The sequence below is a fragment of the Neofelis nebulosa genome, chromosome 11 (genome assembly GCF_028018385.1).
Source record: "Neofelis nebulosa isolate mNeoNeb1 chromosome 11, mNeoNeb1.pri, whole genome shotgun sequence".
NCBI lineage: Eukaryota > Metazoa > Chordata > Mammalia > Carnivora > Felidae > Neofelis > Neofelis nebulosa.
In genome coordinates this window covers 11,645,612-11,667,774 of record NC_080792.1, presented here as the reverse complement: position 1 = coordinate 11,667,774, position 22,163 = coordinate 11,645,612, and the positions used below count along the sequence as shown (strand labels likewise).

At 38.6% G+C, this 22,163-nt stretch overlaps 1 protein-coding gene across 4 annotated transcripts in view; it reads left to right on the top strand.

Annotated features, from left to right (window-relative positions):
* CDH7 (cadherin 7) overlaps nucleotides 1-22,163 on the top strand; it is a 129,164-nt gene that overhangs the window by 4,904 nt on the left and 102,097 nt on the right. For 3 of the 4 annotated variants that reach the window (XM_058691855.1, XM_058691854.1, XM_058691853.1), the window contains exon 2: nucleotides 8,040-8,446. The exons of the other annotated variant lie outside the window; for it this stretch is intronic. In XM_058691855.1, the coding sequence (XP_058547838.1) occupies nucleotides 8,237-8,446 (210 nt within the window). In that variant the 5' untranslated portion in view covers nucleotides 8,040-8,236. The remainder of the gene's footprint in view (nucleotides 1-8,039; nucleotides 8,447-22,163) is intronic. 4 annotated transcript variants of the gene reach the window in all.

The window sequence follows — 22,163 nt, the reverse complement described above, 5'->3', positions numbered from 1 at the left end:
CCAGATTTGGAAAGGAGAGGAGATTTTAAAGTTGGATCTTCCTCAGTGTGCCTTTTGGGTAATATGGAAACGACAGTCCTAAATGGATCTGTTCCCCCTTATTCTCACTCTGCACTCATGACCCTTCTGGATAGAATAATCCTGCTTGGAGAATTCCAACTCATGGTCCTATAAAAATTGGAGTATGATTAAACTTACTTTTCTTGGCTTTTGAAGAATATAATCTATTCCAAAGAATATAATCTATTCCAAAGATGATAAATTAGAAGGATCTTTAGTATCAGAATGAGAAATGTTTAACATTTTAAGTTTTCTGGTGTAACCAATGATGCCCAGTGCCATTAAGAACTTGTCGCGTGACCTTGGGCATTTCACTAGAATTCTGTAGATACCATTTTTCTTAGGAAAAAAAAAAAAAAAAAAGAAGAGGCCACCTTAGGTTTTTCTAATGTCTGTTCCAGTTTTGTGGTTCCACCACTCAAGGAACCTTCAAACATCAGGAGGAACAGAGGGTTTAGGGACTTCTTTATTTATTTATTTTTTTCTTTTTGCAACATGAACCCTCAGGAGAGCCAAGCGATTACCTTCCTCAGCACTGAAGTAACATTCTCTCTGTCCCATAAACATTATCCTTGAAAGCTCTGCTTATATGTGGTGGTCGGAAAATGTGGCCACAGATCTTGAAATGCTCCTTGCCCTGGATTACTTTCTGTCTGTTGTGGAATTATGACATCTGCCCATTCATGAACAGGAGATTAGACTATCTTTTCTTTTGTATTCCTTCAAATGTATTCAGTGGTTCTACTTTAAAAATAAATACAAGTAACAATGAACAAGTATTATCCTTTTTACCAAGCAGACTGCTCTAACTTTATGGACAGAGATAAGTCACAGTGAGGACCTCAGTGGTGACAGGTGGCTGCTGTCCTGGGGAAAGCAAGGGCAAAGGAAAGTCTTTTAAGAAGGCATTAGGTGAATCAGGAGGCAGTCTTTTCGTTGAATTTAAATAATGCTATTAAATGCTCAAGGACTATTTTAAAAAGGCATATTTTTTTTTTGTCAGACAAAAAGGTACAAAAGAACGGATACATGGAAGGTTATTCTTAAGGCAATGGTAGTATTTTCATAGTGCCCTCTAACCACTGCTGTGAAATGGTATCATTTCCACTTTTGAGCATGTATATTGTTCTCTCTTCATAAGGATCCATTAAAAATATGTTGCTTGTCAGAATGTAGTTCCACTTTCAATCAGTCTGGGAAATGACAGTTTCTTCCCAAAAGGCCAACAGCAAGATTTAAAAAATTTTTGTTACTGTTACAACTGTGATTTCTGGTACTGTTAGGTTTTGTAGATTAGCGAGCAAAACATCTTAGGGAATATCAGTTAGAGTCGAGAGATGTTGGACAGTCATCCATTATGGATTTTTCGCATTCTCACTGATTATTTTCTGTCAAGTACACGGAGTCCTCGAATGTTATTCTTACCACCGTTTTTCTAGAAAATGCAAGTAAGAATTTACTTTGGGGATATCACGATCCACATAATTGTGAACCATACCTGTTTTTAAAGGAGAGGCACAAGTTGTTCGAATCTTCATTGACTTACCAGGAGATAAGAAATTATGTGTTCATGTGGTATATAGTCAGTACATTTCGAAATAGTTTCAGACCCGTGTGTGATGCAGCTCCAGACACAGAGAGCATGAGTGTCTGTCCCTTGCTTGTCATTTAGAGAAACTGTTGATAGTATTTAACTGAGCTAAGCCATCGGTTACTTATATTGAGCTGCAAAGAGAATATTCCACCCTAACTTTGCCACAGAACCTAAAATACGAATATGTTTCCCTTTAACATAACTGATCATCCTCTTTCATAGCTCAAGTTATTTCTAGAAGGCATGTAGCACTTGGAGAGAAGCAGTTTAGCATGTATAAGTTAATTGGTAATCAGGCATGTGTTTAAAACTACTCGTGTGTTTGTATGTTAATGTGACTGGCTGAATACGATCCATTTCATGCGATTTGTCCTGCTTTTAGCATGTTGCCTGTAATTTAGATGGAGCAGGTCCTCGCAGATTTATGCTTTTGCTGATTAGCACTTGGGATGCTGATGCATACAAAATATTGTTTTGTCGTTAAGGGATTTTTAGTCCTTGTGTTGAGGTATGAACCAAACATTGTTTTGAGCCTATGATAGTCACTTGCTCTGATTTTGAAAAGTGGTTTCCCCGAGATGTTAAGTGGAGCAGAAAATCCAAGAAAATTTTATACTAATGAATTTGTTTGGGTAAAATAATAGGAGCTATTAAGGTTAAGTGAATAATAAACCATCTACTTGGAAATAATTCTTTGCCACGTAGTTGAACAAAAATAATTGGAACCAAAAAGTAGCACGGTAAAAGTGGTGTCAGGTCAAATAAATGATGTTGACACAGTAAATAACTACTTGACGGATCCTTACCACGGACCTTTTTTTCTTTTCTTTTTTCCTTTTTGCTTCCATCCACTTAAAATTTCCTTTTGGAGGTTATCTCTTCTGTTCTTTTGACTAAGGTGTGTTGTGTTGTGTTGATCCCACTATTATGATTTTCACGTGCTTTTAGTTTGGCAGAAAAAAACGTTGTATGTTAAAAAATACGAGTTTTATTTTCTGATAGGGATTGCGTTCAGTGTGTAGATTGCTTTGGGTAGTACAGACATGTTAGCAATATTTGTCCTTCTAGTCTGTGGGCAGGGAATGTCTTTCCATTTCTTTGTCTCCTCTGGAGTTTCTTTCATCAGTGTTTCATAGTTTTCAGGAAACAGGCCTTTCGCCTCTTTGCCAAGTTAGGTTTTTTTCCTAGGATATTGGATGGTTTTTGGTGCAGTTGTAAGTGGGCTTCATCCCTTACAAGTTTTAGCTTTAAAATGTCAAGAGGAAAACATTTTAAACCTTACTCAGATATGTGTGTGTGTGTGTGTGTGTGTGTGTGCGTGTGTAATCGAAAATTTAATGTATGTATATATATGTATATCTTAAATTTTAGATTATATATATTAGATATATATGCATACATTAAATTTTAAATTACCAGTCCGGTAGCAGCCACTACTGTCTTTCAAACATCTGGTTGGCTCCTATTCAGTTCTTTTCTCCTTAGGTAGAACCTGTTGTTTTTCTCCCCACAGCTATAATGCTACCCATTTGTAACTGTCTGGAAGTTTACATAGATCTGTAGAAGTTACCCAAAGTGTGTATATATCCCAACACATCGTTGTTCTGCACGGTCTTTCTTTCTGAGCCAGCAATAGTGAACAGGTCAGACCTCCAGTGGGTCACCACCCCAAGCTTTCCCACGTAGGACATAATGACACATAACACCGCTTGGATGCAGGGGTCTCTGCTTGTTTCTGAGGGGACTTTCCCTCTGTTAATGGGGACTGTTTCTGATGGGGAAACAGTGGGGACTGTTTCCCTCTGTTAATGGGGACTGTTCCCTTGTTTCTGATGGGACTTTCCCTCTGTTAATAGGAAATTCAGGAGGCGGAAAGGAGGGAAAAGACTAGAGGGATGGAGACCTAACTAGGCAGGGTGCAGGGTTTTGCTTTGGGGCACAGATTTGCGAGTCCGAATTTAACCCTTTGTGAGAAATGGCAACAATTGTGATTGGTTGTGTGCTCAAATTCATTTAAATGTAAAAAACAATGTTATTGGGGTGCCTCTCTAAGTGCGGATACTTGTGGGATGATAGGAAGCCTATTTGCAGTAGGGAATCTCAAGTTCATGCTTTGATGACTTCTCTTTGAAGACCACGAATAACGGAAGGTTTTTCATAATGCTTCAGAGCCTATCATTTCCTTCATGATCTCTCAGGTCAGGTCAGGATTAGTTGGGTTGACCCTCTGTACTGGTCTTTACCTTGAAAACCAGATCTGGTCGTAAAGGAAGGCAAGGATTTGGGGAAGCCTCATGATGAAGGGTCATCTGCCCTGTGACTTTCCCCCTGCTGTTGTCAGTTGTTCATTCTAGGCAGAGTTATTAGTCACTGTCAACAATGTTGATCAACAATGAATCTCCCCTAGTCCAATCACAATCATTCACATGGGAGATTCTGACTATATGAGTGCATTTCACAGAGGGTATTGTAGAATCATCTGCTTCATAAAAATGAGAATTTTATCCTCCAGTAATGTACACAGAGTCCGTTAAAATATTCTTGTACGCTATTAAAGACCTTTAAAGAAAGGCAAATGAAATTTGGGTCAAGAGCCTTCAACTACTGCAGAAAAATATAATGGACTTTTTTTTTTTTCCAAAGTGATTTTGAGTCATAAACATGGAAGAGTTACCAAGGAATTTATATATTGACCTACATGGTTAATTTCCCATATTAAAAACATGAAGTTGATCGTAATGAAAAGAAAATTTGTAAATATGTTCTCAGCGTCAATTGCGTGTGTCTACTTCTGTTTCTAGATACTAGGGTGGGTCTTCCTGTTCACCAAGGTTTTTATTAATCCCTGCTTTTAAAACACTTGGTTTTAAATAGGAAAATACAGATCTCCGGTCTCTTTCACAAATATTAACCCAGTTACAAAACCCATGGTGTGTTTTGTAACTCACTGCTTTTGTATGTTCTGGCTCGTTTGGTAACTTCACAGTCTTGGGTGGAAGAGAAAAGATCTTCAAGAGGCAAGAAGAGTAATTTAAACATCTCATGTTAAAATTCCTGCTAAATTTCATAAATGTAAAAAAATGCTTTTATATTCCTATGACTTTCTTATATCATTCTGCCCTTTCATTAACAATGTGTGCTTTTTCACAGCTTAAAAAAGGCCAGCAAAACCAATTCTATATAATTGTCAAAAGCAGAGAAGTTACATCTGTTAAAAAAAAAAAAAAAGACTTTATAATTTAGTTCATCTCCCTCATTTTGCAAATGTGGAAAATGAAATCCCAGAGGGATCTAAGGTCATATAGCAAATGGTGGAGGTTTTAGGGCAAAGACCCCAGTGATCCTGTTCCTGGTCCAGATTATATTTCTTTTTCTTATTAGTGAACATTTTGAGTGAACTCAAATCTCTCCAATTCTGATACCAGTCTTTGACGTATAAAAATCACAGAGGACATGCCTTTAGGAAAGAAAGTACTGCATTCTTTTTTTAAAAGTATTTTGGTGCCATTGTCCCTATTCATCTAGATTTTTGGGTTCATGATCCATATAGTTCTCTGGCGGTGACTGGAACTATTGAGAGTGTTTTCATTCAGTGTTAAGAGTTGTCTAAAACATCTTCCTATAAAGAACATTAACATGAAAACTAACATTACTTCACAAACTAACTTTAACATAACCAGTATCAAACTAAAAAATATCATCACAATAATAGATAATAACCCAACAGCTTTTTTTTTTTTTTAAGGCTGTTAGTTGCATCAGGGATCATCCTTAGTTTTTCATGATTTGCTTATTTAATCCTATGAAGTAGATGCAGTTGTTATCTGTTTTGTAAGTTAGAGGCTTACAGCTTCCTCTCTGGAACGCATGTTAGAATTGAAATAATGTGTCTAAGGCTGCATAGCTAAGACAGGGCAGACTCGGAATTCGAATCCTTCTCTGGTGTAGGTGCCCACACTTTTTCTGAGTGTATAATTTTAATAACTCCCCAAATACTGGATTCCATTTGCCACTCAGGTTCTTAGAAGTTGGATGTATTTAGGGGCGCCTGGGTGGCTCATTTGGTTGGGCATCCGACTTCAGCTCAAGTTGTGATCTCAGGGCTTGTGAGTTCAAGCCCCGTGTCGGGCTCTGTGCTGACAGCTCAGGGCCTGGAGCCTGCTTCGGATTCTGTGTCTCCCCCTCTCTCTGCCCCTCCCCAACTCATGCTCGGTCTCTGTGTCTCCCTCTCTGAAGAATAAATAAAACAGTAAAAAATTTTAAAAATAAAGTTGAACGCATTTCACCATGTAACAGTGTTCTCAAGTTCACTTGAACCATAAAGTGGCCTTAATAATATAACTTAACTATGTTACCTTAAAAAAAATTGTCTTCAGGACCAAAGTATTTATCTCCTTGTTTTTCTGAGAAAACACATTCTCTCTTGAGGAAGTAGAGCAGCGAAACTGGAATATTCTTTGGCCCCAGGTCTCCTAAGCTCGACAGTCCTGTGACCACACTCTAACCATCCCCCTCCGCCCCGGAACATGGTTTTTTGCCACTGGCATGAAGGGAACCACATGACCTTGGCCCTCCCCATGATGACAGCCATTCCCACAAAAGCCACTCAGTATGAGTTCCTGGCTCATCGTAGACTAGTCCATACTAGTTTCTGTTTCCCAGCAAAGAAAGAAACACCTATGTGCCTTCTTTAACTACAGATAACCTGTGTCTCAGGTGGGTTAGCTCAGACCTCCCTGCAGTGAACTTTCCGCCTGATGGGGGAGTGTGGTGGCTACATGGGAATACAAAGATACGACCCCACATTACTTCTTGTTTATAATTCTAAGTCTTAGAACAACTAACCCTTCCAGAGTGATTTCTAAATGGACCTTTTTGATGCTGAGATGACCGATCTGGATTTTAGGAGAAGGTGTTCATTGCCCAGGTTATGGTGAATATGCTCCGATAATAATTGGCCTATTCTGGTAGTTCTCCACATATGTCAGCCGTATGTTGGATTATTCTGCAGTGCCCTCTGGAATTTCAAAAGTTGATAGACATAGTTTTAACACGAATGTGTTCATTAGAACAGAGATCAAAGTGCAACCTGTTTTTACAGGTGGGTGGACTATTTTAATGTATTTAATACGTTTAATGCATTTCATTTTTCTTCTACAAGATAAGACATTTTCCATAAGCAGACTTTACTGTCAGAAATCATCTAATGAGTTACAGACACTCTTGTTACAGGAGAGACAGGTAGAAAGATGGAAAAGCTTATAAGGTAAAGACAGTGTATTTTCTACTTTGATTGGGAACTATCTTTTGGCTTCATGTTCCTAAAACTGTATTTTACCTCCTCTCCCTCAAAAAAAAAAAAAAAAAAAAAAAAGAAAAAGGCAAATATTAGCCTTCACCTTCATTATCCTATTGATTTATTTATAGGTAGTCGAATGAATTTACAAACCAAAGTGCAGCATAGTGATTTAAGCATTTTGCCAGAAATCCTCATTCCTCTGTGTTTTGGGGTATGTTTGGAAGTTTCTCTTGTAACTGACCTTGTATCTCTTGCATCGTCAAGAATTCTGCATCCGACACAAGTGGACTTTAGAAGAAAAGTTATTTTATTCCCATACTGCTGCTGATGCCTTCTGGGTGCACGCTTGCTGTGAGTGGGGCTCACAAAGACAGCTGAGTCTTCAGACCCCTCTAATGATCTCTTCGTAATCTGTAAATACTTAGGCGAGAAGGCCCTACTGTGTGCACAAGCCCTGCTCTAGGATGTTCGATAAATATTCGTGGGGTAGCAAATAACGGCCATCCTATGGCATAACGTACCAGGCCACACAGCCGACGTGACAATAGGTTTGAAGGGTGGAAAAGGGAAACCACTGAGCTTTTCAGCTGATCACAATCAAATCAGAACACATCAAAACAGCTGGTGTTCTGTGACTCAGCATCAATCGACCGGGTTTGAATCACCTCATACCTCTTTATTTCTCTTTACAGTTTCACAGAAGAGATTTAAGCCAGCATCTGTCCTTCCCATTTGGTTAAATCCCTGCTTTGAGCAGCTTGGCTTTCATATTCCGATACCAGCGAATGAAACTGACTGTAACATAAAAGAAAAAAAAATAGTGATAAAGGCTGGCATTCAGATGATTTCTTTAACCGACGTTGCTCCATTTGTATTAAGTAAACCGGGTGATCCTGCACGAGCAGTCTTGGTGTGGTTTAGAAATATGGCACCAGTCGTTGTACGTCTTGAAGTTCATCATCAATATTTTAATGATTATCCAACTCCCGGTATCTGGGGGAAGATCAACAGTAAGTTAGCAAATGAGAGTTAAAAGTTATGATGTATTCTGGTTTCTGACACTGGCTCTTCCTTTTGTTCTGCCAGGTACCTATTACACCATTCTTTGGCGAAGGTTATTCAGCAGTGGTGACCCCTTACAATCGAACACTCTACAAATTATTATCTCTGGACTCCCAGCTGACACCCTGCCGGAGGCAAGAGCTACTGAGCCAACTGGAACTGTGCCTTTTCTCTTGTCAAGGTTTTTTTCTTACACAGGAAAAAGGAAGAAAAAAAAAAAGATGAAGTTGGGCAAAGCGGAGCTGTGCCGTTTTCTGCAGCTGATAGCGCTTTTCCTGTGTTTCTCGGGGATGAGTCAAGCAGAGCTCTCCAGGTCCAGATCAAAGCCCTATTTCCAATCAGGGAGGTCCCGGACCAAGCGCAGCTGGGTGTGGAATCAGTTCTTTGTGCTGGAGGAATACATGGGTTCAGACCCTCTCTATGTAGGAAAGGTAGGGCATTTGGCCTTTCAACGTCGCAAATGATTATTGTGAATGTCTGCGATTGGATGGAGAACTGCTCTCTTTGCTTTGGGGATGAGCAACACGTAAACTTGTTGCTCCTGTGAAATAGTTCGTGAGGTTTTTGGCATTCGTTCCTCTGAAAGGAGAGCCTGGGTTGGTGTCCGTACGGTGAAGCCATAATTTAGGGAGTGATGCTTTAATCCTGCATCCAGATGAGTCCGCAGATGTCTAGTTTACCAGGATTGTGGCACACTGATAAAACTTTTATTTCCAAAATTAGAACAAGAATATTCACTAATAAACGAAGAGCGGTGGGTGCTTCTAGCCAGTCGATTTGTTTTTTAGCTTCATTTTTGGGGGTCGGTACGGTGCACACAACTAACTTTATGCGTATCTTTCCTTTTCTGATACTTGCATTTGAAAAACCGCCGAGTGACATTATTGGGTCTGTTGTCCCTCAGTCATGAGCGGTTCTGACCCCCCTTTCCTTAGTGGTGGTCTTGTGTTGGTGGATCTGTGGTTTTGTTTTTTAGCTTTTCTTTTTGGTTAAAAAATGAATGCGAACAGAAGTCAGTTTCTAATGGATATTAGACCAAAGGTGGGCACCTTGTGGTACGTGGGTTCGGTGGTCACGTCCTCGTCGGAGCCAAATTGGGATGTTTCCCCTCCCGCCACAGATTCTTTCCCTTTGAATACTTGGGCATGGGATTTGCATTCAAACGCTTTCTGAACTGAGGGGCCTTTGGAGAGAGCATGGCCTTTCCCCCTACTATCCTTGTATCCTGTTCCCAGTCTCTAACCTACTGCAAGTGTGATAATGTTCATATTTGTAAAGATATTTGGAATTTCTCGTTTTGGTACTGGTAAAGAGTTTCTAAGTAGAATGCACTGGCAAGATGTCTACATATCCACATTTCTGTACTTTGCCAGTTTTATGTGTCTATTCTTGATAAAATGGAGCGTAGCACACTGATGAACTTATCTGAGAGAATTTTCAATTTTGAGTGCTTGAGGAAGAATCTTTGCCGTTTATTCCACGGATCATTGTTTCCTTTGAACACACCTTAAATAAGAGTGAAACATCTGTTTTTGTTGATGAGTATCTATATAAGTCAAGGTAATCTTCATTATGTTATTTTTCTTTTAATGCCTCTATATTTTACAAATACCGATACTATATTATAAACAAAAAGGATGAACAAGTTAAGGGTTTCCAGGGATGTGGAGTAGGATATGCCCAATTATAGCATTTTTCTGACCTAACAAAGAATATGTAAGTACACAGAGCCATTCTGCCTTAACCAGTAGGGTACCATCATATATACTGTGCATGTACTAAATCTCTCTGTCTCAGTCTCTCTTATCCATATTCTCGTAAACGAAGCGAGAGCAGTAATCATTATGCGGTGTTACTGACGAGGAATCTAGCTTTTAATTTCATTCATTTGTAATGAATATTTAACAGATTCATCAAAGTTTGTTTTCGTTAGATAGGTGTATAAAAATCAACTAATTCATAAAGAATCAGTAGTTATTAGCTGAAATCACACTTTTATGGGAATGTAAAATTTTCTAAAGGCAACGAAAATATTCCCATTAATTGAGTTTTAAATGGAGTTGCTTGAATGAGGTTGAGATTTTAAAATCAACATTACTTAAAATTTTAAAAGTGCTCTTATTTTAACTTTTAAAGTTTTCACATCATAATTGAGAGTGCGTATATCGAAATAATCCCTGTAAGTCCATTTAGAATTCTGGAAATGCATGCCCCTAGGTTAAATTCCAAATGCACATAAAGCTACTGGGCAATGCTGATGTCATTTTTCTGAGAGAGATTGTGGGATTCCTTGATTGGTAATGTTATCTGTGCTTCTCTTTCAATTAATCAGTGACCATTGTTTAGTAGATTTTATGTGACAGGAAGCAAGTTTGTGTTTATCTCTTGCAGGCTATATCCTGGGAGTTCAGTATTGCCATTCACAGTAAAAGAATGTCCAGTGTGGTAAATAGGTTAAAAAACCAACCAACCCATGACTGAAAAAAATACAGAAAAAAAGACAGTAAAATAATTTGAGATGGAGAGGGAATTTATCGACAAAGCACCAAAGGCTTCAAAGGAACAATTTACATTTGCTTAGGAGGAGGTGGCAGAGAACTTGAATACTTTTGGATTGTATGTATGAGATGCCAAAATGAATATCCTTGGTTTGCTGGTCTGAATAAGCAGTTATAACAATGAGTTTGACCTTGGTACATTTTCGATCACTTGGGGTATGTGGAATAGATAGATTTTCCTTTTTTTTTTTTAACTTGAGGAAGGTAATGGGTGTGACCAAAAGTTTTCATAGGACATAGAAAACGAAAAATTATAGATGTAGACGTGGAAGAATGGAGAGACAGATGTTCATGGAAAGGAAAGAAGGAACGCAATTGTTACTTTTTCTGGATGCATATTTAACCTGTAGTAATTGGATGGTCAGACTCTTCGCCTTCCTGACGCAATCCAGCTACTTAATTTGGAAAATATAAATAATGACTTTGATGAAGGTGATAGTCTAGTTTGATCACATAATGGATAAATACAGTGTGTGTCAGATCGACTTCAGTTTTATTGTGGACTCTATGACTTCCTACTCATTGTGGAACTTTGGATAAATTGCCCAATATTACTAAATTTTACTAATATTATTAAAATTTACTAAATATTACTAAAATCAGCTCTAAAATGGGAATAATGAAGGGCGCCTGGGTGGCTCAGTTGCTTCAGCATCTGATTCTTGATTTCAGCTCAGGTCATGATCTTGTGATCATGTGATCGAGCCTTGCGTCAGGCTCCATACTTGGGTGTCTCTCTCTCTCTCTCTCTCTCTCTTTCTCTCTTTCTCTCTTTCTCTCTTTCTCTCTCAACCCCGTTTCCCCACTCATGCTCTTTCTCTGTCTCTCTCAAAATAAATAATAAACATTAAAAAAATAAAGACAGTGGGGTTAATAATACCTATAATCCAAGTGTCTTTCTGAGAATAAATGAGATCAAAATATTTGGAACATATATTAATTTAATCTAGACATTCTATTTATCTACTTTACATATACTGTTTATAAAAACAACTGCATTTCAGATGATTTATTGTGTGTCCAGGGTTGTATTTGTTATCCTTCAAGTGAAAGCAGACATTATTTTATGTGCTAAATAGTACTTAAACTTTTTGCAGTCATTTAGGAGAATGGTCTGTGTAGGGTGTGCTTAGAAATACACTACATCTTCATATTTCTTTCTGAGTAGACTCTGGCAAAAATATGGTTAGTAAGCAGGTGATTCTTTAAACACAGGGAATTCACATGTCAGAGAGATCGTATCTAATTCTTTAGACCTTCAAATTTGGAGACCATATTTATGGATGGTGGGCAACAAGATGTATTAAATGAAATTTGGTCATTAGGACACTGAGGCTAATGTGGTTAGAAGATGGCTGGTGCTATTATTATTATTTTAGGCTGTTTCCTGGGTTTGTGTAACATAACAAGTCAAGACCAAAGTAGAACAGTCTGTGGAAGGGGACCAGCAGTGCTTCTAGAACCCTCATCAAGAGACCTCCTTGGTACATACTTCTGGGCTGTGTTAGAATCTGGCATTTACCATTAGCATCCCACTTTATTCTTGTGATACAAATTGATAAACTCGTGGATCTAAATATATAGACTTAAGGAAAGAATCACTAGACATTACTGTGGCAGGACTTTTTTACTGAGGCGTAATTGATATATAACATGTATTATGTAAATATATACACATATATACATGTGTACGTACATATACATACTTATATATATATAACGTATTATATTGATATATAATATTAGTTTTAGGCTTACAGCATAATGGTTCAATATTTGTATGTATTATGAAATGTTCACTATAGTAAATCTAGTTAAAATCTGCCACCTTACACTTTACATTGCTACAATTTTATTTTTTTCTTGTAATGGGAACTTTTTAAGATTTCCCCCCTTAGGAATTTTCAGATATACAGTGGAGTGTCATTAGCTATAGTCACCATGCGTACGGAGTACTGTTTCAAAGACTAATAGTGTGCCCTTCTCTAAGAGTAGCTCTTAATTACCGTCATGACTGTTTTCTTGTCCTTTTACAGGGAGAATTAGGTGGAGAGTCCTCCCCCGCCCCTCCCCCCCCCACCCCGTGACTTAATGTCACCCTGAACTGGCTATTTGAAGTACACAGGAAGTAGCAGTTTCCAGCCTTCTCATTGCATCACAATGCACTTTTCCAGATTAGTCTTTTCCTTGCCTTGGCATTTCTCACTAAATGTCCCTTTAACCACCTGACACACAAAAAAATTGTCTACAGATCCACTCGGCCTCTGTTCCAGGTATTAAGTGTTTTTCATCTCTTCTGCCCATAATGGGCTGCTAGCTGATGGCTGTGCTCTGGGCTGTTACTTTCCCTGAAATGTGTGCTTCGTGCCTGTTCCGCGGTCTGCTCTCTAGCTGTTAACATCACTCTTGCCTTTTAGGCTACTCCCCTCTCTTCCCTCCTCATTCAGGCAGAATTTATACCTGTTACCCTGGTCGAAATCAAATATATAAGAAATGCAGTGTGGGATTCACTCTGCTTTAAATTTAAGCTTGCTGGAAAGCGTTGGTGAGCATTTTCCGTGCATTTGATTGCACCTCAGCAGTATCTCCTACCAAGAGATTCTCTGTCTCCTGATAACTGAAGCTATGTTCAGCGTTCCAGAAAAATATTCATCTTGAAAATAGGTTGTGTTTAAAAACTGAGTTCTGCATTAGATTCCTTAATGGGGCGAATTTATATTAGATGCACAAAAAGAAAATAATCACAAATATTAATTCCTTAGGAAAGAGCATGTTCATCATAGTCAAATTTCTATTTTATAGATTTGGGAGAGCAAGAATGTAAAAGTGTCCTCCAAATCTATAGATGACTTAAAGTTGGCTCCGGTCGTAGAAGACAGCAAAATACAGTTCGTTTGCCCTCTGTATGTATGGAAAAACCTCCTTTTCATATTGTCTTCATAAGCAGAGTGACTTAAGAAGACTCTTGTTCTTATCTTTTTGTTTCTTTGCTAATAGAAATGGAGGGCTCCTGTGGCTTCAAAATGAATTTGGACTTGGATCAGCTCTATGGGATACAAATACGTTTAGATATTTAGAAATACTCTTTTGACAGTTATTTTTAGCTTTTATAACTAGTAAGTATAACTAGTAAGTAGTAAGTAGTATAACTAGTAAGTAGTAAATGCATTTTCTTCGCATAAGATCAATGATTCAGAGTCTTTGTTTATTTCCTTTAAACTATGATGGAAATAAAACATGTCAGTTTTTGCCACTAAAATGAAAAATCCTACCATTAATTTAGTTTAACATTGGTCGTTTTCTCTTTAAAGTTATCTTAGGTTAGAAATGAAGGTTACCATTGCCAAAGGCTTTATCAGGGGAGGCTGCACAGCTCTAGATGGAGGAGAGAGAACTCACAGTTATCAGCCTAATAATAGTCAAACTAGATAGTGTAGATTGGCTCTAAATTTTGTGAGTATCTGTGTCGGTCAAAGTCACTTAAAAATGCTGTCATTTTTAATGTGGTTTTTTTTTTTTTTTGGTACGTATTTTACTTGTTGCCCATTGATGGGAGAAGCAAAAATTAACGTTCATTCTATACCACTGTGTTTTTATGTTGTATGAAGCTGTGTTTTTAAGTGCAAACGACAAGAGATAACGTAAAATGATGTTATCAGGCACTTTCTATACTAAGTGCACTGTAATTGTTTGACAAGCTCTATATGCAGGGCTCATTGATAGAGTCACAGAAATTGCAGCAGTCTCTGTAACTCACCAAGATAATTGACAGATTTAGATAAATAGCAGGGCGGTCACTGAAACTTTGCTGGTTCAAGCACATGGATAAGAACTGTATTGGAAGAAATTTCATCCTGATCATTTTGCATGATTTGTATTGATTATCTGTCATAATGATTATGGTCACCAGAGCGAAATTATAGTTTGTATGAATATGCTTAACATTATCTCCCCCAAACTCACTTTGGCATGCTGTAAAGCCTCTTACGTTCTCTTCTTTTTTCTCTCTCCTTTTTCTTCTTCAAAAGCTTACCAAGGGCTTATTCTATGATAGGTATTGTGTTAGGTAGAAGAGTTAAAACACACACACACACGCACGCACACACACACGCACGTGCGCACATACACACACACACACACACACACACACACACCCCACTCTTCTTCATAAAATTTAGTCTCGTTGATAAGCCAAGAAGGTAACCAGATGGCATGGGGAAGCAGTAAATTCTACAGGTAATCTACAGCTGTGGAGGTGGGAAAAACAGAGGAACTAATTCATGCATCCGTGAACAAATGCTTGCATGAGGATACCTGACATACCTCTGTGGTTTCACAATCCTTTTATACACTCTTCAAACCAAAGCAATAAAAAATTACTTTCTTTTAATGTAGGACAGAGTCTTTTAAAATTATATTGGGGGGAAACTTTATGCAGTAGAAAGATCAACAAATAGAAACCCTAGGTTATATACTTACAAGTTCCTTGTTTTTGAGCACTGTTCTAAAACATAATAAAATGTTATCCTCACAAATATAAAATGGAAATCAAATAGGTAAACACTTTAGAATTTTTATTTTAAAATCACTTCGGACTTACAAAAGGTTGCAGAGTACTTTTCCCAAACCCAGCCTTTCCAAATGTTAGTATTGGACATGACTATACTTAATATTTAAACCATGAAATTAACATGGATATATTACTATTTACAACAAATCGTAGTCAAAAATTTCCAACTATTACCATAAAGTAAAGCAAAAGTTTGGAATTGCGAGTAGCTTGTTTTGAGAGTATCCTGCAAGTCGAGCAAACGTTTCTAACAAATTTTAACTTGATAGATGAGTGATGTCTTGCAATATGAATAGTGCGTGATGCCGAACATCACACGATCACAACTGTGCCAATGGTTCTTGAAATTTGCTTTTGTATACAAATGCTTTGGATTACAAGCATGTTTCCAGAACCAGTTAGGCTTGCAAACCAAGGTTTTACTGTACTTTGTCTGATAGGAGCCCACCTAGTATCACATTTCACACTTATTTTGTGATCTGGGTCTTTTCCAGTCTGGGATGGTTCATCAGTCTTTCATTGTCATTCTTGACCAGTGATTTGGTAGCATATTTAAAAAAAAAATTTTTAATGTTTATTTATTTTTGAGAGAGAGAGAGAGAGAATGGGGAAGGGACATAGAAGGAAACAAAGAATCTGAAGCAGCCTCCAGGCTCCAAGCTGTTAGCTAACACAGAGCCCGATGTGAGGCTCGAGCCCACAAACTGTGAGATCATGACCTGAGCTGAAGTCAGACGCGTAACCAACTGAGCTACCCAGGAGCCCCTTGGTAGCATATTTTCTGATCTGGCTTAGTTTCATGTTTCTTCCTCATGGAGGTATTTTAGGTGAGGTATTGACAAGGATGCCACAGAGGGGATGTTGTTCACTTCTCAGTGCCTTTTGTCAGGAGGACGTTGATATGATTCATTAGTGTTGATGTTGACTTTGGTCACTTGGTTAATGTGCTGTCTTTAGGTTCTTCTGAAAATACATGTGAAAGTTTTGAAATCTTAAAGGAGGTATAAAATTATTTAAGCTGTCACTATGGATTAGAATAAATACTGCCACTGGTTTGAAGGGGCTTGCTTCTTGGGTGACGGTCCATCCATTGCCCATTTTTAGGGATGAGGGGGTCGTTTCATGGGTCGAATTTAAATCTATAATGCAATCAGGTAATGTCCACAATTTTACATAGAAATTGATCTTATTCTCCCAAAGCACATCAATTTAGTATGTCTGAGGGAAATTGATATTTTTTTTTTCTTTTCAACCAGGCAACAATAATCTCTAAAGTCCAGGATTCCAATAAGATGTTTACTGACATAGAGTTACAACAAGAGCTTTCTCTCCCATTGTTTACAAAAAATAAAGAGCTGTTTTACATTGGAAGGTATGCCACAAATACTTAACCCTCATAATTGTAAATTGTAAATTGTAAATATCGTTTGAGAAAATAATAGGTACTCAGGTTTGGCTAAGGTGGAAAAAGTAGCTCAAGAGAGTGCCATCAGATGTCTTACATTTTAATATAGTCACAGGAGAATTGAAATCTAAACAGTGAAGGGAATTATATTTAGTGTTTGAAAAGATTTAGTAATGACAGTTTCTTCTAATGATTCTCTTAAGAGCCTATAACATTGCTGTTTCATAGTGAATGCTGATTAAATCTTCAGCGTTAGAAAGGAACCATTCTTATATCAGAAATGAGATTATTGATACATTTGGAAGTAAAACAAGAAAGGGAACAACCATTAGAGCTATAATTTAGAAGAGTTAGAAAACAAATATGGATGCTTATATCAATTCTCAGAAGTAAATTTCTGGAAAAATGTTAACAAGATATTTTAGGTCTATAAAATATTTTGTTTTCTTGCAAAGTATCAGATTCAGTTGTGCTACCGCTGAGCCCTTTTAACAAATGTGTTTGAAACTTCTGCCTTTAAAAACAGCACGTGTTACCCACCATGGGGGCGCCTGGGTGGCGCAGTCGGTTAAGCGTCCGACTTCGGCCGGGTCACGATCTCGCGGTCCGTGAGTTCGAGCCCCGCGTCGGGCTCTGGGCTGATGGCTCGGAGCCTGGAGCCTGTTTCTGATTCTGTGTTTCCCTCTCTCTCTGCCCCTCCCCCGTTCATGCTCTGTCTCTCTCTGTCCCAAAAATAAAATAAAAAACGTTGAAAAAAAAAAAAAAACTTCTAAAAACAGCACGTGTTCAAGAAGGAACAAATACATTTACAGTGCTCTCAAATCATACTACTTACTAAAATTTAACAAATCTTGAAGGTGAATATGGTTGGAATGATAAGCAGTGGTAATAATGGAGAGATTACGTGGTATTTAGTCAGGATGCAGAAATATTAAAAATGAACCCTAGAACTGAAATCTTCAGAATAGGGTTGCAAAGAGAACAAACTATTGAGAGTCTGGGAAGAAAATGTTTAGGACTTTTATTCCATTTTATTAAAAAAAACTGCCATCCTTCAAAAAATCTCATTTTTGGATACAATACACTTCGGGAGTTTTTAACTGATAAAAGTACCGTTTCAAACAAGCGGGGTGACCATTAGCCCAACCCAGAAGGGGTTGTAAAAGAGAGATCGAGGAGTGTTTGTAACCAGTTGGCCCTACCTACATTGCAGCACAGTATTCCACTCCATGGGATGGGCTCGTGGAGCATTTGTTAGGTTGGCCTGGACCAAGATAGGTTCCCAAATCAATGTAGCTTACTTTTGCATCTCATGGCTTAACATTTCACTGGAAGGGAAGGTCTGAACATACCTCAGTCGGTGGCATCTAAAGAAAAGGAAATGGCCAGGAAAATACTCATGCTGGACTCAGCCAGCCTTGGGTCTTCTTAGGCCGAGAGCCTGGAAGTTGTCTTTAGAACTGTCACCACACAAGCAAAAGAGAGAGAGCCCAAAAGACGCGTGTTTGGTTGGGGGGTGGGGTGGGGCAGTGCAATAGAGTAAGGTGAGGCCATCTCCATTCCTCGTTAAATTAGAATCCTTGTCTTCTGTAAGATAAATGCAGACTAATTTCTCAAGATGGGACTGTGTTACCGGAATGGCAATTACAAGAACCAAAATGATTAACATCATTCCGGCAAGTTTTGTGTGTAAACAGTGTGCAATTATCTGATAAGAATGCTTCCCTTAGAATATTTACTTATCTTCTTAGTTAAAATGCTGACATGTTTTAAGGTATTTAACTGAAAACACACAATCAAGATTTGGACAACACATACATAATGCTCTCAACAGATGTGGGTTTGAAAGATTTGTGATGATCACTAGTGAAATTAGTCAAACCCTACTTAAATTAGATTTTGCTCATTTGTGAGTCATCTAAGGGTTCACACTGGAGCAGAATGTGTGTGGCGAGTAAAAGATTACACATCCTGCACTTGGTTTGAAATGAAGAAGAAATAAAAGTCAGCATTTCCTTTTTCACAACATATTGGAAAAACTCAGTTCTGTATCTCACACCCACTCTATCCTTGACACAGTTTATATAATTTTCTCAACTGAATCATAACAGAGCTGAATTTAGGCCGCTAGCTAATTTTGCTTATTCAGGGGAAGCAGATACTGGTGAGCCATAGTCTTTGGGATTCAGTGTAATTATATATAAGAGAAGTGAAGCTATCAACAGTTAAGACTGATTGCTAGTCGCACATGGAGTCTAAAGAGACCCAGAGCCACGTCGAAAATAAGGTGACTGGAGTTGTGCAGGAGATGCACGACCTCGGAGACGTTTTTTTACAAAGATTGGTATCGAATGATGGCATGGCATCGTGAAGCTTGACACTGAAATTAAAAACACAAGCTTTGTTGCAAAGGCTAAGTAACCTTTTTGGCTGATCCTTATAACATCTGCAAGTAGACTCTTACCTGTGGCATGACAGCTCTGTTCGGTACATTTGGAAGAGCAGTTGTGGGGTGTGATGATCCGAAACAAGGCTGTTTGTCCCATTGATTAGATCGTGTGTTGGAAACGTGAGTACAATTGATGATGGAAAGTATATGCCAGTGAATGAGGACTCGTAGCAAGGGTCAGAGGGAGGCGATGCGTTCGGTATCCGATCCAATTAAGATTTCACCGTGGCACTGATGCTGAAAAACATAGAGACTAATATTCAAACTATTAACATCTTGTAATATACACAGTTGAGTGCCACTCTCTTCACACCCTCTGTGGCTTCTGACTTATGTTTAAGTTTGAGTCTTCCATAAATTCTGGGCACACTGACAGAGTCCAGTCTGATACAGTACTCCATTTTTTGTTTTCTAGCCAGAGCTAAAAGGATGTGTGGGACAAATGGAAGCTTTAAGGAGGAAGGATTTTAAGTTACTCGAGAGACTTCACCAGTTATGCAATAGCTTCTTTACTGTTTTTCCAAGCCATGACCTCTCTTGGAATTTAGCAAAAAAAAAAAAAAAAAAAATCTTGTGTGTAATTTTGGCTATGAAATATGCATTATCGCATTTTTTTACACACATCATGTGTATCTTTAATGTGAAAATCCAAATATTATGTAAACATAAGATATTTTCAGCAAAAAGAAAATAAGACCCTTATTCTTACTTGTTTTTCATATTAGAGCTGCCTGGGGCTTTCAGGCTTGTTTACTATAATCTCTGAATTTAGAATTTAGTTTTAATGTTTGTTTATTTTTGGGAGAGAGGGAGAGAACACTGGGGGAGTGGCAGAGGGATCCCAAGCAGGCTCCCAGGATCCCAGACAGGATCCCAAGCAGGCTCCGCGCCGACAACAGAGAGCCCCACGTGGGGCTTGAACTCACGAAACACGAGGTCATGACCAGAGCCAAAGTTGGACGCTTAACGGAGCCACCCAGGTGCCCCAATTCAGAAATTTCTTATACAGTTTCTCTGATGGCTGATCAGGGAGATCAGGTAGCTTCAGGTCTCTTTTAGTTGGGGCAGGAATGGTGGTGGAAACACACATTTCAGTCGTGTGCACTGGGTTTGAGTCCTGACTCCCACCCCTGGAGACTGGTGACTTTGAGCAAATAGCTTATTTTTTTGATTCATTCACTTCTAAAATAGGAACAAAATATTCATCTCACAAGGCTTTTGAAAGCATAAAAAGTGTTAATATGAAAGCATAAAATAAAGTATGAAAGTGAGCGAATATATTTACAGAAGTGACTGAGCTTCATGAAGAAAGGGGTCTTGTCCGCTCCAAAAGTCATTGGCAGCTATTAAATGTGCTGGAAGCTTCTGGAATCGTGAGGCACCATGGTTGTATTGAGGAGAGTTTTAGGACCAATAATACGGACGACGCTTATTTTTAGGAACCTGAATTACATCTGGCTATTGAAATGTTTGAAGGCAGGTATTTCCGAGCCCACCTCCCATTTGAAATAATGCTTGAAAAGATTAAGTAACGTTCTCTCAAGCATTCCTTTTTTTGACATTATTTCCAGAATTTTCCTCAGACTTAGCTCTCCTTGTTTCTCAGTGTCTCAAAATTTGACAACCAGGATTAAATGTCAGTAATTCATAACTGATCCATTAGGTTCAAAACAAGAAAAATTGAGATTTTTGTTCCCGTTGGTATGAATTCCGTCATCAACACAGGCCATGATTGTATTACTTTTCTTTTTTAATTTTTTAATGTTTATTTATTTATTTTTTTATTTATTTATTTTTTTTTAATTTTTTTTTTTCAACGTTTTTTATTTATTTTTGGGACAGAGAGAGACAGAGCATGAACGGGGAAGGGGCAGAGAGAGAGGGAGACACAGAATCGGAAACAGGCTCCAGGCTCCGAGCCATCAGCCCAGAGCCTGACGCGGGGCTCGAACTCACGGACCGCGAGATCGTGACCTGGCTGAAGTCGGACGCTTAACTGACTGCGCCACCCAGGCGCCCCTCTTTTTTAATTTTTTAATGTTTATTTTTAAGAGAGAGAGAGAGAGCGTGAGCAGAGAAGGGGCAGAGAGAGAGAGAGAGAGAGAGAGAGAGAGAGAGAAGGAGACCCAGAATCCGAACCCTGTGAGCACAGAGCCTGACGTGGGGCTCAAACTCACATATGACAAGATCATGCCCTGAGCCAAAGTCGGAAGATTAACCGACTGAGCCACCCAGGTGCCCAGCATTACTTATTATTCTTATTACTAGTATTATTATTATCGTCTCTTAGAGAAAACAATGCAGAAAAACCTGGGTTTAAAACTCAATGTACATGGTCATAAAATAGTGAATATACAAAAGGAAGGTCTAATAAAATTGAACATTGACTAGGAACGCCAAAGTTGATCTCTCCAGATTGTGTTCTCCTCAGAAAAGTGTTAAATGAGCCTAGTTTCTCTTCTTCCAGAGCATACACTGAAAACTTCCTCCCAGGCTGCCGATGCGGGCTTTCTCATACGCTTCCTTTCGGGTGTCTGCATTTTCCTTTGGTTTTATGAGTTACACCTCTATAATTCCTATGATGGCTTGGCCCTGCTTTAAAATCTGCCATGAAACTGGAACAAGAAATACATAAAGAGAATAGAGGTGAGGGGAAGGAGATGGGTTACTTTGGAGCTGTCTGGAGGTTAAGTGCAAAAGATAGAAGGAATAGTTCAGTTGGTTTTCTTTTTTTTTTAATTTTTTTTTTAATGTTTATTTCTGAGTCAGAGACAGAGCATGAGTGGGGGAGGGGCAGAGAGAGAGGGAGACACAGGATCCGAAGCAGGCTCCAGGCTCCGAGCCATCAGCACAGAGCCCGACGCGGGGCTCGAACTCCTGAGCTGTGAGATCATGACCTGAGCCGAAGTAGGTCTTCAACCGACTGAGCCACCCGGGCGCCCCCAGTTGGTTTTCTGATAAATATGTAGAGGATAAAAGGACACTAGGGTTAGACTCCACAAGCAAGGGCTTTATAAGAGTAGGATGGCAATTGTTGTTTGTTTTTTTGTTTTGTTTTCTCAAAGGGAACTGGAAACTCTGCAGCTCTTTACACATTATGTGGTCTTCTTTGGGTAGACTACCTAAAATGAGTGGTAATGAGTTGATAAATTATGCTAGGGCATAG